This window comes from Semicossyphus pulcher, unplaced genomic scaffold, assembly GCF_022749685.1.
Source record: "Semicossyphus pulcher isolate SPU_LCO1_2020_fin unplaced genomic scaffold, fSemPul1.0.p SCAF_7, whole genome shotgun sequence".
NCBI classification, from domain to species: domain Eukaryota; kingdom Metazoa; phylum Chordata; class Actinopteri; order Labriformes; family Labridae; genus Semicossyphus; species Semicossyphus pulcher.
In genome coordinates, this window is record NW_027211748.1 from 29,018,549 (window position 1) to 29,035,911 (window position 17,363).

General features: G+C 43.3%; 1 protein-coding gene across 1 annotated transcript in view; it reads right to left on the reverse strand.

Annotated features, from left to right (window-relative positions):
* myo10 (myosin X) overlaps nucleotides 1-17,363 on the reverse strand; it is a 122,103-nt gene that overhangs the window by 20,364 nt on the left and 84,376 nt on the right. The window contains exons 5-19 of the mRNA XM_069684645.1: nucleotides 15,940-16,074; nucleotides 15,731-15,855; nucleotides 15,054-15,067; nucleotides 13,966-14,050; nucleotides 13,742-13,845; nucleotides 13,414-13,543; nucleotides 12,736-12,854; nucleotides 12,328-12,474; nucleotides 11,907-12,007; nucleotides 11,624-11,690; nucleotides 11,232-11,324; nucleotides 10,496-10,564; nucleotides 10,277-10,359; nucleotides 9,961-10,069; nucleotides 9,002-9,082 (exon numbers count right to left, since the gene is read on the reverse strand). Of these exons, the coding sequence (XP_069540746.1) occupies nucleotides 9,002-9,082; nucleotides 9,961-10,069; nucleotides 10,277-10,359; nucleotides 10,496-10,564; nucleotides 11,232-11,324; nucleotides 11,624-11,690; nucleotides 11,907-12,007; nucleotides 12,328-12,474; nucleotides 12,736-12,854; nucleotides 13,414-13,543; nucleotides 13,742-13,845; nucleotides 13,966-14,050; nucleotides 15,054-15,067; nucleotides 15,731-15,855; nucleotides 15,940-16,074 (1,462 nt within the window). The remainder of the gene's footprint in view (nucleotides 1-9,001; nucleotides 9,083-9,960; nucleotides 10,070-10,276; nucleotides 10,360-10,495; nucleotides 10,565-11,231; nucleotides 11,325-11,623; nucleotides 11,691-11,906; nucleotides 12,008-12,327; nucleotides 12,475-12,735; nucleotides 12,855-13,413; nucleotides 13,544-13,741; nucleotides 13,846-13,965; nucleotides 14,051-15,053; nucleotides 15,068-15,730; nucleotides 15,856-15,939; nucleotides 16,075-17,363) is intronic.

Sequence of the window (17,363 nt, forward strand, 5' to 3'; positions counted from 1 at the left end):
ACCCAACTATGAGAATCACAATTACTTTATTTATCCCCGGGGGGAAAGTCGAGCCCGACCTTATCACCCATCAGTGATGTGTGTCGTGTTAAAGCTCTTGTTGGTGCAAATCTCTACAAGCAGGTTCCACACTTGGTGTCAGTCTCAAACCAGTAGGAACCGTTTGGAACGTGTGCTTTGTTCTTTGGTTTAAAAGTTATTTGGGCCTCCGTTAAGAGGTGGAAGAACATCCTTAATTTAGGAGTTGTGTTAAATTACAGTTTTGTATATAAGTAGTCAGAATAACTTGGATCTGGAACTACTCAGATAGAGTCCAGAATCCATCAGCTGAGAACAACTGTGATGTAAATCGGCATCCAGAGGCGGACAAACCATCTCAGGCCTCTTCAGGGCCGTGACAACAATAGCCCGAGGAGTAAAATCTGTGTCTTTCTCAGCCAAACTTCCCCGCTTAAAGACTCAGGGCTCGGGGCATTGAAAAGGACAATAGGGGGGCGTGGTGATCGGCTCCCAAGGGGGCTGGGAACTGACGGGGGGAGACACGGAGGACAAACGAACTCTGGATGAGACGTCAATCTTTCACCGCCAGCAAGAAGATACAGAGAGCTGCATTTTCCTGAACCTGAATCTTCTTCCTTTAAACACTTTTCAGACCGCCATCTAATACTCCCATATTAAATATATTTACCATCAAGTCATTGACAGGTGTTTAGGAAGTGCACCTATGAATGCAAGGAAGGTGCTGGAGATGCAAATAAAGTCAAGAAAGCAGTGAGGCCACCGGTATGCATCTGTGCGTCTGTCCTCTGGGACTTCTATCCAAAGGTTCTGAAACACTGCGGTCCAAAGACGTTAATCTGGATGCTGTTTGGGCTGCTTTGCAGTAACTGTCGTATAAACATGCAGTCCACAGAGGCAGCAGGAAAAGATCAAAAGATCACATGAGATTTTACCGTCTCTTCAGACGGCCTGTGGTGCAGTCCTCTCAGACCTTTTATTTTTAATGACTATTGATGAATCTGCACCTCGGTACATACTATACACTGTTTCCAAAAACCCATTATGACGCTGTCTATCTGCTTTTTTGGTCCAAACAACTGTCTGAAGCCAGAGGTTTTCCAATCACACGAGAACAGCAGTCACACTTCTTAACCTGGAACCAGAAACTGTTTGGCGTCTTTAACGTGAGAAGCTTTGGAAGGATCAACATTCTTGCTTTAAACGGGACTAAGAACATCTAAGAACATCCAGAACCCAAAGAGTGTTTCTTTGTCGGCTGTCCTGTTTGCTTCTGGGCGTCCAGGTCTGAATGTGTGTGTGTGTGTGTGTGTGTGTGTGTGGGGGGGGGGGTTATCAGGGATTATCACTCACTGCTCAGTGGGGCTCCTTCCCTGAGTTTTTGGGGAATCCCTGGAACAATGTTTGTCACCCATAGACGGACAGAAATCCAACCTTAATCCCCGACCTGGATTTAATCCTGACCCAGTGTGCAGAACAGTTCTTAAGGGTTTGACAACACAAAGGAAACCTTAAGAGGCAGTGCCACTGAGATTAAACCAATAAAAAAAGAACGGAGTTTGGTAGCTCGTTCCACCACCGGGGGACGACGAGGAGAAGAGTCTAGTTAGAGACTTAGGGCCCTGTTGGGATGGGAGTACCAGGCGCCTTTCATTGGCGGAGCGTAGTGGGCGGGACGGAGGGTAGACCTGGATGAGGGCGTTCAGGTAGGCATCTCCTGACAGGTGATTACTGTCTCACTGTACAAACACTCTTTGAGATCAACACTGAGTCACATCTGCAACAGAGCCTCTGATTGGTGGAAAGTAAAAGACACCAGGAAGTGGCTAATTGAACAGTTTTCAACATGGATAAACATTCACTGGAAGACATCGAGTGTTGGATTTGTTATCATGGATTCAGTCATTAAAGACTCTGTAGTTTGAGGATCATGAAAGAGAGACGATCACACCGGAGCCTTAGAACGGATCAGCGTTCTGTCGGAGCATGTGGTGTTCCAAACATATTAAAGGCACAGTAAACGACACTCTCAGATGTTGATACAACATTACAGACCTATGAAGATCAATTTTTGGTGATGATGTACATGTTGACGCTCGTGGGGGGAAAGCTTGAATTTGCTCAATAGCAGCTTTCTAGAGGGACTGATTATTAGAGTCAGTAGCCTTTATAACAATACTACAAGCAATTTACTGCATGTTGTTCCCTACTGAACAAAACTTCTTGAATCAGCATCAGTCTGAAATATAGAGATATATTGCACTGACTGGAACACGAAGAAGGTCAGAAAAAGTAAAAGGCTGGTCTGCCTTTTAAAAAGAGAAACTGTGAAGGTCTCAGTGAGGCGGACGAGGAGCAGCCATAGTCTGGGGATGACGCATCAAGTGATTTCAATTAAGCAATTCGGTTTTTCTGTAAAATGTCTTTCAGACGCGAAGAGAGAGAGAGCGTGAGAGGCCGAGGTGACATCTTCAGGTTGCATCTTTTTGTCGGACCAAAAAGTCACAAACGCAAATGTACGTCATTTACTCAGATCAAAAAATGACACATTTCTCACTTTGGCGACGCTGGAAACAAGCTGATTTGCACAAGTTGTCTTTAAAGCATCTGAAGGGATTTAAAATGACCTGGCATGACTCCACCCTCACCAGCAGTGATATCCTGTAGCCCTCTAACAGAAGTGAAATCCTCTTAGGAGTGGAGCTTTGCTTACACAACAAACAACTTTCCCCTAATTATCAGGCCATTAACTAAACAGTCCACCGCAATCCTACTCTACCTTCTGACACTCACAGGGAGTGAAAAATCAGCCACTTGCAGGCTTTCCTTCAAGTCAAACGTTTTCTAGAAATTCAGTGCTCATCGTTTCCTGACAGAGAGCCTTCAAGTCAGATTAAAGAGACGACGACCAGGAAACATCAGAGGGACTGTCTGTTCGTCCTGTGCATGGCAGGCATTATATCATTACAGCAATAACGTTATTTATGGGCCACATTAAGAATGACTATAAATAACTAAGAAACAAGCTTTATCATCTTTTATGGTCTCTTTGTTTTTGTTTTTTAAAAAGAAAAAAGATCAAACAGCTCTCACACCTTTAAAGCATTTCTAAGCCCCTTGCAGTTTGAAAAGCAGCCCATATATTGATTGTATTGCTCTCAGTTACTGCTGCAGCAATGTTTTATTTCTGATGAGCAAAATGCAAAAACCACTGAAGTCACTGAAAACCCCCTTTGGCCAACACTGTTGTCCTTCATTTAAAGAGCCGGAGCGTCCTCTAACAGTGAGAAAGAATCAGACATCTGAAAGCAAAAGCCTGAAAATCAAACTGCCTGAAAGTCTCTTTGTGCATCTGTCATGTCGCTGAGACCGAACCGCTGCATCGCAGCTCATTCCACGGCACTAAAACCCTCCTGTGGACACTCAAACCCTCGTGCAACAAGCGTGCACTTGAATGCACCGCGTCCCATTTAAAGCATGCATCAGGTCTCACCGTGCATCGTAGCTCCGCGCCTCGCGTCCTTCAGGGTTTTTTTAAAAATCAGATCCGAGACAGAAATGACAGAAAACTTCCCAAAGCTGCCGTCTATCTCTCGGTGTGTGTGTGTGTGTGTGTGTCGCCCCTCAGCACACTGACCGGCTCAGACACACACACACACATTCTGCCTCCACTGAGTCAAACAAAGGCTTTCAAACTCCACTCCCCTTTTTGTGTGGAGAGAGGGAGGGCTGTGGTTGCCATGGCTATGCGTCTCCTGCTGAGGCTAATTTGTGCACTTGTAGGGCCTTACAGAGAGAGGGAGAGAGAGTGTGTGTGTGTGTGTGTGTGTGAGAGAGACAGAGAGAGAGAGAGAGAGAGAGAGAGAGAGAGCAGGCTGTTTACATTCAAACGTGGTGGTGACTTTTGTGTCCTCTCACTGCAGCTGACTGGTCCGATGAACTGGTGCGACGCTGCCTCAGACAGCCTGTTGGTTTGTGTTGGCACCATAACAAGTGGACATTGCTTACATTTGTGTGCTACCATTTTAAAGTTTGGCAATTTTAAATTGTGGCTGTTGCTCTTTAGCTTTGTGGAGCCGGAGGTGACCATACTGGATTAGAGGATGGACAGTCATTGCTTTATGTCTGTACCCTTGATGACTTGGTTGTTCCTCTCACGTGGCCACGCCCTAAAGCACTCTGCTCTTTGGTTTATTTAACTCTCAATGGGAGCATCAGTGACTACATGAACATCGTGCTGTGTTGAAGAAGACTTGAAACTAGAGATCGAGACCAAAACTCATGAGGAAAGTGTGTTACATTCACTAAGAAATAGGGTTGTGTTCTCATAGACTTCTATGCAATCAGACTTCTTTTTGCAGCAAGTAGAGTCGCCTCCTGTTGGCCATTACAAAGACTGCAGCTTCAAGGCACATCAGCATCAGCATCATATTGGAAACCAGAGCTGATAATTCACTGTATTCAAAGATGCGTGCTCATGGGACTGTAAGGTATGCAGTCTGTTCCACAGACACAAACACACGCGCAATGTGCTGTCGACACACGTCCAGTCCTGCTGACAACAACAACAAAAATCAATAGTCCCTGATCAGGGTCTATGGCTGCTGTTATAACTGTCAAAACACACACACACACACACACACACCGTAATGCCTGCAGAAGAGAGGAGACGACAGCTTTTTATGAACGTGTGTGTGTGAGAGCATGAAAAGGTGGAGTTGCCTTACAGACACAAAGAAACAGAAAACGTCTGTAGAGCTGAAATCTGCTCATCATCCTTTAATCCAATCTGACTCCTTCACTTCTGAAACCTCAACATAAAACATTAGAAGTTTTTTTTAATGAGGAAAAGATTCTTAAGCTTTTACTAACAGGCTAATTTCTGTGCTAGAATGTTTAAAAGGTTAGTTGGACAGCTTTAGGATAGCACGGGTGAGATCCTGAATGCAAAGCTAAGATTACCTGTGGAGAAAAATACCGTTGGACACGAGTCTCCTACGAGGTCTTCTTTAGTACAATAAGAAGTGAATATCTGACGTTTAGGTGTGTGGCGTGTGCAGGTAGACTAAAAACTATGTTATGTTGCTGAATGCAGGCTACCACTCAAAAAAAGCACCTTTCTTTGCATGTAACTCACATAAACTTAAACCAGGATGCACCTGGCTTACAAATAACTCCACTGAAACCCATCTGCAGCAGTCTTAAAAGGGCAACTGCTCCTGTCTTCATCATGTAGGATGTCAGCTGACATACAGCAGTAGAAAGACCACCAAAGTTTGGGCTTGCAGGACCTTAACCCAGGAGACAGCGGTTCAAATCCTATGTTGAACAATAGTCAATGTTGAGTTGTTATTTTTCCCAAAATGTGTTTTCTTAACTTTAGCTCCTGAAGCTAAAGGAACAGACCCTTTAACAGACAAACAGAAGCTAAAGTGTACCGTAATCCAAACACTAAAGGCTAACTTCAAACAGACCTAGCAATGTGTTTGAAAGGAAGAAACATTCAGGGGACAGAAGCTCAGCAAAGCTACCTTGAGCGTCTTTATGAGACACCGCAGGACGGCTGTGGAAAAGTGTCGGTATTTGCAAAAGGGGATGTTCAAGGCAATCGTAGGACTACACACAGAACACTGTGCATAACATTGCGCAGGACACTCTCCAGACTGTTGAGTGAGGACACGCTGCAGAGTGACTGCGAGTGCAATCACTGATGTAACTTTCTGGTGGGACTCTTTTGCCCTGAGACTATTTAAAAGTGTACAGTGCATGCTCAAATGTGAGCGTGTGTCCGAATCGTATTAGCAGCCAACAGTCTGTCCACACTATTATGCATTCAGTCAATATATTGATATTTCCACTCACCATCTGCAGGAGTCCCTGCAGGCTTTATAACACACCGTTACATCACTGCACTCAAAATAGGCTGTTAGGCAGTCAGTGAACCTCTCCTCACTGGCCAACATGTTCAGTCAAAGTGTTGACTTTGCTGTTACATTGAAGGGTTGATCCTTAGCGGTGTAATTGTTCTATACTTCACACACTCGTCCTTTTTTCTCCCTCCATCTCAGTGCCCTCCTGCCCCTCTGACACCTGCTCAGAGTCACACAGGCAGATGACAGGGACGCCTCTCGGGGGCTTTTAGGGGCCGCGTGCCGTGTCGGACTGACCCTTGTTTCCCCTGGGGCGGCCCTAACCCCCCCTCCCTCCTCCATCCTCCTTCACTCACTACATTAAGCCCCATTCAAAAGTCATCATCCAGCCTTGTTTAACACTGGATCAGAAGGGGAGTCCAGACGGTCCAGTTTCGCCTCATAAAAACACGCCGGCTGTCCAGCTGGTCTCCCAGAGGACCCACAGTGTGCATCTTATCTTTACATGTATCTTTTTATCCATGAGAACATTAAAGGGGATTTAGTTTGAATATTTCTCCACTAAAGGTTCTTGTTTTTGTCATTGATTTTGTTTGTATCGGACAACATTACAGGAAGGATTCTTGCAGTGATAGACCTTTTTTTGCTAAAGTAAGATGCTTTTCTTTGAATCAGAAACAGCCTGACATCGTTCGCTTCCAAGCCACCAGACTACATTGACAAAAACTGTTAAAATGGTTATTTCAGATCAAACACATTTTTTTTTTAACTTTCAGGCCTTTATTTAGAGAGAGAGGACTGTGGACAGCATTGGAAACAGGGGAAGAGAGAGAGTGACACGCGGTAAGGGGCCGAGGGGAGGTGCCGCCGCATCGAAGATTATTGCCTTCGCATATGGTCGCCTATCTAACCTATCTAATCTTTTAACACACAATAACACAAACTAACCTGATCGTGGAAGCAGAGCAACTCCCGCATTCTGCAACAGTAAAATCAGTGTTTTTGTCAATGGAGTCTGGTGTCTTTGAGAGAGTGATGTAACAGTTGTTTCTGGTTAATAAAAATCATCTTCCTCTGTAACAAGAAGGTCTCTCTCTGCAGGGATCCTTTCTGTAATGTTGTCAGACACAATCTGAGCCAGTCAGCTGAAAAAATAAGCCTTACTTTGATTACTTTGCAGCCATTACAGCCTGTTTCACAGCTGCTGGCTGAACGGATCTACTGGAACAATTCCAAAACTTTTTGAACATATTTACACTCTATAATATAAAAATTACCAACAGGTTACCATAATGCACTTGCAGCTTGCATCTGTACATTGTCTATCACAGTGATGGCTGTCACTGGAATGAGACCAGAGACCTTGTGGTAACAGAAAACATCAAACATCTGTAAAACAGATTCATTTGTTTCCAACCAACAAACAATTACCCAGGACAAATCCTCTGCTCACAAACACCATGCATCAAGCTTTCATCAATAACTACCAACAACAGCGATCAGCAGAACTGACAGTAATTCAACTTTAATTACACTTGATGCTGATGTTGCTAATGAGTCGACCGAGCGTTCAGACGGACGTCGATAAGACACTGATCTAAGAATAGTCCTGCCAATGAGTTAGTCAATACTCCAGCCGCCTGGGGAGTTCGGTCAATTCAAACCACAGACTGCAGAGGGGATGTTTTCACACTGCCTTTAAATGCCAGAATATTAAATACAGAACAAACAGAGTTGGTGTTGGGGCGCTACGAGGAGACAACAACCACCGCAAGGTAGCATGACGGCCTGACAAACAGCTGTCAATCAAACAGACAAAACCAACAATCAATGTCACGCTCCATTTCTCTCTTGCTTGTCCTGATTTTCGCCTTTTTTTGCACAAAGAAGACCAACGTTTGACACTATGAGGAGAACTCCACAAGAATGGATTGCAGCTGCTAACAGCCCCAGAATGATTGATCTCACGATTAGCATATTGAGGTGGAATTCTTGTCATGATCAGTGGAAACTCTTTGCGTGATAGACCTTATAACACTGCGCTGCAGTTACCTTCAGCTCTCTGCAGGTGGTAATATTTTCACTCTAACTGCTCGGTGCTGTTAGCGCTCACGTTTGTGATTTAGGTGCTTTTTGCCACGAGGCTCTTTGGATAGAAAGGGGCCAAATTTGCCCCGAATGTTTCATAACGACTCATTTAAATAGACGCAAACGGCACCAGAGCACAGAGACGCTGTTTGCTCTGCAGCGCACTTTGGGGTGCATGCACGAATGTTGCTACTCATGGTGGATTCATGCTGGCTCTCTCTCTAAATAACATGACAAAGAGTACTGCCTAGACCTAACTTTGGTTATGATTTGGTGCTATACAAATAAAATTTGATTTGATTGATTGATTAACCCTGAAGCGTGGGCTTCAAGAATTAGACGTCTTTTTGTGTATTTGCACAGGTTTAGCGGGCGCAAAAGCCATGCAGTCATTTCGTGAAGGAGGCCATAGGAGTACTAATAATTGTTTTTTGTAGTTAGCATCTGGTGGCCTTTAGAGGAGCTGCGCCTAAACTCAGCTATGCACTGATTTCAAAATAAAGCCGTGATAGAACTTCAAACACAACGTTGTATTTCATGCTTTCATTTGACCATCAATGCTTTCCAGTCAGACAGTGTTTGTGTACCTGTTGCATATTTTATTTTCATTTATGTTGCTCTCTATTTATCAACTTTGCAGCCACGTAGGCAGGGACCCTTGAAAAGAGAGTATCCTAAACAATGTGTTATATTTACATCCACAAAATATTGCCTCCAGTCACAGTGCAGTCGGTGAATCCCACCACTCTATCCTGTATATCATTTGTGTACATTACCCCCACATTCTCCTCTACTACGGCCTGTTGCTAAGCAACCTGGGGTCAAAGGGCAACGAAAGGGCTAGACACTTCTCATTCCTGTCTGCTGCTGGTGGGTGGGGGAGGACTGACTATTAAATGACAGACGATTCACACACACTCTCTGTGACACTTCACCGCTCCGACATCCTGCCCCGCTTAATGTTTGCTCAGGGCAAAAATGATGTGTGCATCCGAGTGTGTGTGATCATGAATAACAGCACTCACCTTGTGGGTATTTGGTTTGATGCATCGAATGAAAAAGGGGTTAGAAGTGCTGAGTGTGGCCATCAGGGAGTGCAAAGAGTCCTGCAACAAAACAAACACATTTTTAGTACGACCGTTTTAACCTCCATCGCTTCTACTACTGCTGCATCTCCTACAACAACTGGCACAACTATTTACACAAGTTAGCGTTAGTTAGCTGCAGAGCACGTGAGAGGAGCAGAGCATGAGCGAGCAGGGAGAGGGAGCTCAAGTTGTACTATCCAGTATCGCTCAGGTACAAATGAGCATGAGTTTATGCCCGACACAGAATTAAAACATCCTGGGGTGAAACGGGAGAGTGAATTATTCTGGCTTGTGCTCAACCTACAATCAAAATACAGTTCAGTCTTTTCCTGCAGTGGAGCCAGTAATGAGCGCTCAGGTGAGTTCTGAGTCGAGTGATAACAATTTTGAGCAGCGCGGCCTGAATCAGCCTTTATGTTTTCTGCCGTCTACATGTGAACAATTTTGTGTAAACTAACATGCCTCGTCAATCCTACCACTTCCTGCTGTTTTATGTATGAAACAGTAGAAACTCTTTGTCCGTCCGGTGGATAATTATGACATAAATTAATCAAGAACAAGTGTTAAATAGTGAGTGGTGTTGAAGAATTCGATTGGAGATACAACGCGGTTCCTCTTTTAGCACACTAAGTGATAAAAGAAAAAAAAGCATTTGCAGAAAGTCAGCAGTGCTGCAGCGTGATTGGCTGATTGATGTGAGCAACATTTGAATTTTTTTTTTCTTGTTGCTCTGCCAGCTTTGTCTGCAGCTGCCATGTGTCCCAGCATGCTTTGTGCATAGACAATGGCATAGGGCCTGCACTGTAAGCGTCGTGTTTGTAGCCATCAGACGCTTCAGATATTTAGCACAGCTGGAGTTAGACGCCTCTGCAGCAAACATGTTGTCTGTAACTTACCTTAAACTGGGAGCTGACTGTGGGCCGCCTGTGCTTGGAGGTGCTCCTCAGAGTGTCCTGTTTGTTTCGGCTCAATACGTGCTCAAACAGATCGTAGACAAAGTCCAACCTGATGAAACAAAGAGAGGTAGTTAGGGAACACGTGACGGGAAATGTGCAGAGTAGTAGAAAACAAACATTCTGTAGGGCACAGCACAAAGTTTCAGGGTTTAATAGTAAAAGTAGGAAATAGTTATAATAGCTTTAATGCACCAAACTTAATAAACTGACTTTTTAAACATACAAATACTTTATGGTATCTATACGAAAGCCCTACCTGCTCTCTCTCAGCAGGTTGAGGATGTCGTCTCTGAAAGTGTCTCTGTTCTTCTCCAACATCCCCCTCACATCGTACACCACCTGCAACCAGCCACAAGGGGGCGTCAGAGAGTTAAAAAGGAACCTAAAGGTGTTTTCCTTTGTTGATATCTAGTTTAAGTTGATCACTTTAAAGGATCAGTTGGTGGTTTACAAACAGCAGACGTTGGGATCTCACCTCTCCTGCATAGTGCTTGACTCCAAAGTAGTGCACAGCCACTCGTGGTTTCACATAGAAAGGGTTTTTCTGCAGCAGGAGAAAGGAAAGCTTAATCACAAACCCTGCTGCTCTGTAATGTCACACACAAAGTCACAAAGGAAAAATAATTACACGTCCTGTCTGTAATTCTTTCTACGGCTGCTTCCTGACGGCCGAGCTCATCAACTGTCGACAGAAATCATGCGTAATAATGACCGGCTCCCATAGCTGGCTTTTAACAGTCTTCCTGTGTCTGGGTTTGATATATCAGAGTGTTTTATCCATCATGTCGCTGTTTAACAAGGCTGCAAAACTTCAGCCAAGAAAATACTTAATGAAATGTATATGAGTGCTTCTACCTCTTCACTACATGCACTCACATCAGTGTTTAAATCAAGCCAGGCTGTTTGCTCCAGTTTTAATGCAGGGATCTTTAAGCAACACCTGCTAACAATATTAACAATGACTTCATATATTCAAGACTTTATGAGTTAGAAAGCCATATAAAATAAACCCGCCCAGATTTTTGGTTGAATTTGTAAAAAAAATCCCAGGCTTGAACACGAGAGAGTAAATGAGATGTGACTCTGAAAACTGAGGCCAAAGTTCAGACAGTTTGTGACATCACGTCCAGGGAAAGTGAAGATAAAGGAGAGCGACTCATCGAATGTGAAGCCAAGTCATGTTTTTAAACCGGTGTTACAAAAGGTCGTACTGAGTGCTGGCTGTGGAGTTTCTCCAGTAAGGTGTCGTCGGTGGCTTTGGGGAAGTGACTCTCCTCGTTCATCAGAGCCAGGAGACCCAGTTTCTATGGCAACACACAAAGAGATTGTCATTATCATGATCAGGTTAGTTGTTCTTATCATCACACCTGCTTGTATTTTATTGTTGACTTGTCTGTTGTGATCTTTCTCTATGTTTGTCATACAAGTAATGTTTCTAATGTTTATCCTTCATAAATGTCCCCTCCTTTTGTAAGACACCTTCAGAAACCTAACTCTGGGTAAATATTACAAGTTATATCATCCTCAACAAAGCATCTCACCAGTCTCAACAAGACTCTGTAATATATTTGTTTTAAAAGGTATCACAGAAACATCATCGTACCTTCTCGATCAGATCCAGACACTCTCCGTTGTCCATCCAGTTGATGTCGACCCAAACCAGGCCTTCCCTGCAGGAAGCAGCCAGAAACAAAATGATTGACTTCTTGACATTTGTTGTACAAATCCATTTAAATACAAATGTGTGTTGTTTAAAGCCTGCAGGCAAGATAAGCGTACGAACCACACGCATTTACTTTGGAGAAGCAGAGAAACATCACATGACAGAGTTTGAAAATGAAAAACAAAAGCGTCCTTCGTCACGAGCTCAAACAGCCTCCACCTACTTGTTGTATTCAAGTTGCTCCAGGGAGAAAATGTGCTTGTTAAAATATTCCTGAAGCTTCTCATTTGCATAGTTGATGTTGAACTGCTCAAAGCGGTTGACCTGTGGGGAAGCAAATTAGGCAGATATTAGACACAAACAGATTTAATGGACTGAAAAACAAGGAGCCCCTGAGGTCTGTTTACTGACTCCTTGATTAAAGATTGAAATCAGATTAAAAAAAGAGGGAAAAGGTAAACAAAAGGTCGCATTACTGGGTTTAATCGAGCATGCTTTGGTGAGGAATTGGAATTGAATTAATCCCTGACAGAATATGCAGTCTTATTTCCTCCTTAGATATATGATCTTCTGGTCTGAGTGAATATATTGTTTTGTGTGTCTCACAGCGCGATGAGCAAATCTTTCTTCCAGCTCAAACACACCTCAAAGTTCTCAAATCCAAAGATGTCCAGGATGCTGATGGATTTGAAGTCGTCTCTGCCCCTGATGCGGTTGTTGAGCTTGCGGATGATCCAGTTGAAACACTGAGAATAAAGTGCCATGGCCATGGAGTCTCTGGAGTCGACCGCCTGCAGAGGAACAGAAACAACACACACTTCAGTCACCAGGCAGAATAAACGTGAATAAAGTTATACTGGAATTCAAAGTCCAGCTGCAGAAGCTATGCAGAGAATGAATAAAAAACATGGGTATATAGTGCATGAAAACATGCACTAATTTTGCATGAATTCAAGAGGTATTTGAACGCCCAAAAACAATGATGGCAGATTTGACCTTTGACCTTTGATGGAGTCTATACACACATTAGGGGATGACTGAAGTTCACTGACCTGCTCCACTGTGAGCGGTGTGCAGATCTCCTCGCCCCTGAGGATCATGGATCGATGTGTCAGGACTTCGGCCAGCTGATCCGAGTTCAGCCCCAGGAGGTCTGACGTCCGGCTGAGAGCTGCTGATGTATCCGACACACAAACATCATCAGCAGACGCTTCAGAACTCGAATCACTTCTCACTTTCATTTTGGTACAAAAAGTAGATTGTTTCAAACCGGCAGCCGTGAAACGGGCTGTATAGTCACAACAACATCCCTGTTGGCAAATGAACGTCCACTGGCACAGGCTCAGATTATTATAAGTGTCTGACAACGTTACAGAAAGGATTCCTACAGAGTTAGACCTTTTTGTTACAGAGGAAGACCCTTTATTGAAACAGGAAAAGCTGTTACATCTCCCTCTACTAAAGCCACCAGACTCCATTGACAAAAACAGGGATTTAAACTTGCAGAACACAGAAGCTGCTTTTCTACCGCTGCATCGATCTGTTAGTTTTCTTAACGTTATAGTATGTTACACAAATACAGCTTTTGGGATCTGAACTAACCATATAAAAACAATATTTTACACAATCGTTGGAAGTTGGAAAATAGTGACAGCGACAGAGAAAATGATTGATTTTTAAAAAAGGTAAAGGTAGAGGAAGGTTTTGAATGTGAGGAGAAACTCTCTAACCTGATTTGGAGGAGACTTGCGCTCCTCCGGCCGTCATGAACTCGATGTTCCCCGCGTGGAGGATCCCCGCCAGGAGGCGCAGGATCTCCCCGATGTTCTCCTCTGTGAACTGCATCGTTCGCATTGCATTCTGGGAAACACAAACACACGGAGAAGAAGCTGATCAAAAGTTCAAGTAGCTACACGTTCTACAGGTGCATATTTAATTTACATTTTTTTTATTAAATCATCACAAAGTAATCTGTGGCAACTTAAGTGTATTTATGCAGTGTATGTGTGCATTAACAGGTGGATGTTTTAGTGATCACATCTATTGTTTCCTGCGTACCAGAACATCGAGAAATGTGCCGTTGTCGTTGATTGTCTTGTCGGCGAGGCAGCTGGACTGTCTCAGGTAATGGTAGCTGTCAGGCTGAGTCAACCCGAACGCCTCTGAAAGAACACAAACAAGCACAAATACAAATGCAAACAGTGATAACGTAACCACACAATTTTATTACATAATAATCTGTTTTGATATTATAATTCTCTGTTCAGTGTGAAGTGACTAACCTCTCTGCTGCGTGTTGGTTCCTGCTAACAGGGCGTAGAAAATGTGGTAGTTTCTCTCTCCTGGGTTCTGCCGGACCACTCGGTTCTGTAGAGAAAGGGAGGAACAGCGATTAAGCAATCAAATATTAATATCAAAGCAAACATGAACACGTATTAAAGGTGAGCTCAAAACAGAATGTATAATTTCAGCGTCAAACCAGCGCCTGCGGCAGTTTAAATTATTCGCAGTTTCATCCTTCACAGAGAGCAGGCGGCGTGCTCAGAATAAGCCAGTTTTCCTTGCGTGCTTTTGTTTTCCACTCTTATGTTCCTTTAACCCTCAGACGCTCTGATTTTAGTTTAACTTTGGCAAAGTGATGGAGCGCATGAATAGACACATGATACAACTACTGTTCTGCAGATGTTTGTTGATACGTTTCTGAAGAGGTCTTAGCTCTAAAGCCTCTTTTACACAGCCTGTTAAAGGTTGAAATGTTGTGGCCTTGTTCTGCATAGGCTTTTTAATAAAAACAGAATGGGAGGGGGGATTTTTGTTCTCACTTTAACAGAGTCACTACTGTATAAATGGGTGAACCAGCTTTATATGAGTGACCCACCAGCGATTATCATCCAATCTAAAGAAGAAGAAGTAGTTAGCAGCTATGCTCTAAGGGTTTGTGAATCGCTGAGCCAGTAAGGTTCAGGAGCCCCTTACCATCCGAGCAGAGGACGAGATCAACAGGTATTAAATAGAAATGGTAAATAACCATTACTGTTCTTTAGAAAGCATCAACACTACCTGATATGTAAGTTAGACCTCACACTAGACGCCTGAACGACGGCGTGCTTTGTAAAATCACAGACGGGAGCAATATGCTCGTGTTGTTTGGTTCAGTGTAAAGGAGCATGGAGTGATGTCCTTCTTAACAGCATCACTGCAGAATCTTGGTTTAAAAATGGATACCATGTAACCCCTGTGAGCTGCTCTTGGTGAAGGATGAAGCTTTTCACACCAACAGGTGACGCCTACAGGAATTCTGATTTTAATGCAGTGTCACTTAAAAGGCACTCAAACATAACGACAGATTATCAGGAGGACGGGCTCTCACCTTTTCTAAGAGGTCTGTGGTCAGAAAAACGTCAGTCAAGGCACATAACAGACTTTAAATGGCTTCAGCTTATGTTCTACAAACAAACAGAACAATTCAAGCAAAGCAGCAGACGTGACTTTCCAAGTTTGTACGAATCATATTAGCAAGCTACTAGCTAAACAAGCTAGTTAGCTTTCCCGCTGACCTTTCAAGAAGAACACTAAAGTTATGTATGATTAAAAATAAGCCATGATTTCCTCTTACAAATATTTCAACAAGATATTTTTATGTATTTTGGCTTTAGAAGACAAAAAGGAAACATGTATTAAAGTGGAAATGAATGGACCTATTAGCTAGCTAGTAGCTTGTCAAGCTAGTAGCTTCTGTAATCATAATAATTGTGCTTTTTAATGCAGTTTTTTAAAATTCTCTCACCTCTGTTCCAGTTTGTTTGCTAATTATTATAAAAAGCAGCTAAATAAAAAGTTAATTGTAAGATTTTAGTATCAAGACAATTTGTCCTCAAGGGTTTTCTTAATAAATTAATGGGAGGCATCGGCTCCTCCTCCATCTCTACTCTTAAAGCAGCTTTGCCGTGTTTAAGTGAGTCCTTCCTGTATATTTAACCTGGGTAGGAGATGTGCAGTGGAAAGGAAGTGTCTGACACGAAGCACCGAGTGTGTTTTAAAGGATACAGTCGACGATCCTGCCTCCCTGGATGTTTCCCTTCTGGCTGAAATGCAGCTGGACGAACTTCCCGAAGCGGCTGGAGTTGTTGTTGTAGACGGTCTTGGCGTTTCCAAAGGCCTCCATGATGGGACTGTGGAGTGATGGAGGATCAGGATTGTCAACATACATGGTTTGTCATAAATACATCTTAAATCATAAGAAGAAGAGTAATGACCTGCTCTCCAGCAGCGCCTCCTCCACGTGTGACGTCCTGTCTCTGGACGACACCTCCAGGGAGTGCTGGCTCATGGCCGACAGGAACTTCAGGATCAGCTTGGTGCTTTCTGTTTTCCCAGCGCCGCTCTCTCCACTAAAGGGGGGATAAAACACACAAACGATAAGACAGTTTCCCCACAGGTGTAATGGAGAATGTGAATACAATTATTCCCATTTCATGCAATGTTTTAGGATGCAACTCGCTGCAATAAATGAAGGCTAATATAGAGGCTAAAAATGCTTCCATAAAGGGAATTCCAAAAGTTTCGGAGCTGCTGCGTAGATTGCTTCAACCTGCAGCAATGAAACCGGCTGTAATGGCGACAATGTAATCCTCACATGCAAAAGCACCTGATAAAAGTACGTCTATTAAAAGTGCCTCCGACAACATGATGGAAACGATTGATCTTATTTGATGTTTTTCTCTCCTTTGCTCTCCTCAAAGCCACCAGACTCCACTGACAAAAACAGTAATTTTACCTCACAGAACACAGCAGTTGCAGGTCTACCGCTGCCTCAATCAGTTAGATGTTTGGGGTTTGAAATGGTTTGATGGGATCTACTTTTTGTTAAACATAGTAACACAGAAAAGCAGCTGGTCAAAGCAGCAGCAAGTCAGCAAGTCAGGTGTCTGAAGATCGCGCGTTGCATTGACTGTCTCTGGTTTAAAAAGCATCTCCCTATTGATCTTTGTAGGAATCCTTTCTGTAATGTTGTTACTCATTTCACAGTCAACACCTTATAATTGCATGTTACTGAAATACTTCCAAGTTTGAGCTCGCTCTCTTTCGTTCGTGTGGTTTTCAGTCTTTTGATTGGAGCAGAGAAAATGTGACACGAGTCTGTGACATGAGAAAGCTGTGTGTGGGTGGAGTGTGTCTCCAGTTAAGGTGAGCGAGTGTGTCAGAGCCCGCAGGTTGTTTGTGTTGAATAAACTCCTTGTGAAGGTTTAAAGTCATGTTTGCACACAAATCAGGTCAGAAGTGGATTAGGTGTTGAGGACTGACTCATGACTAAACCACAAGGATGACATTTTTACACATGCATGGGAAAAATTCAGAGTGCTTGTTCCAAAGACAACCACTAGATGGGGCACTAGACACTGTTTATAAGCTGGCCTGTCATCTAGTCCTATAGATGAAATCCAGCATGTAACAGCAAACCAGCAGACCTTCAAGTAACACCTGAGGATAAACATGATGGGAACTGAACGTAAGGCTCGCAGAGAAGAAAACATGCGAGGTGGAACTGAAGTGGAATCTGATTAATGTGGGAACAAGAATGCTATCAAAAGGCAAACAAGATTTACTCAGACAGCAAAACAACATGTAAGGTACAAGATGGACAGATTTAAGACAGACAACAAACAATGAAAAAAGACCA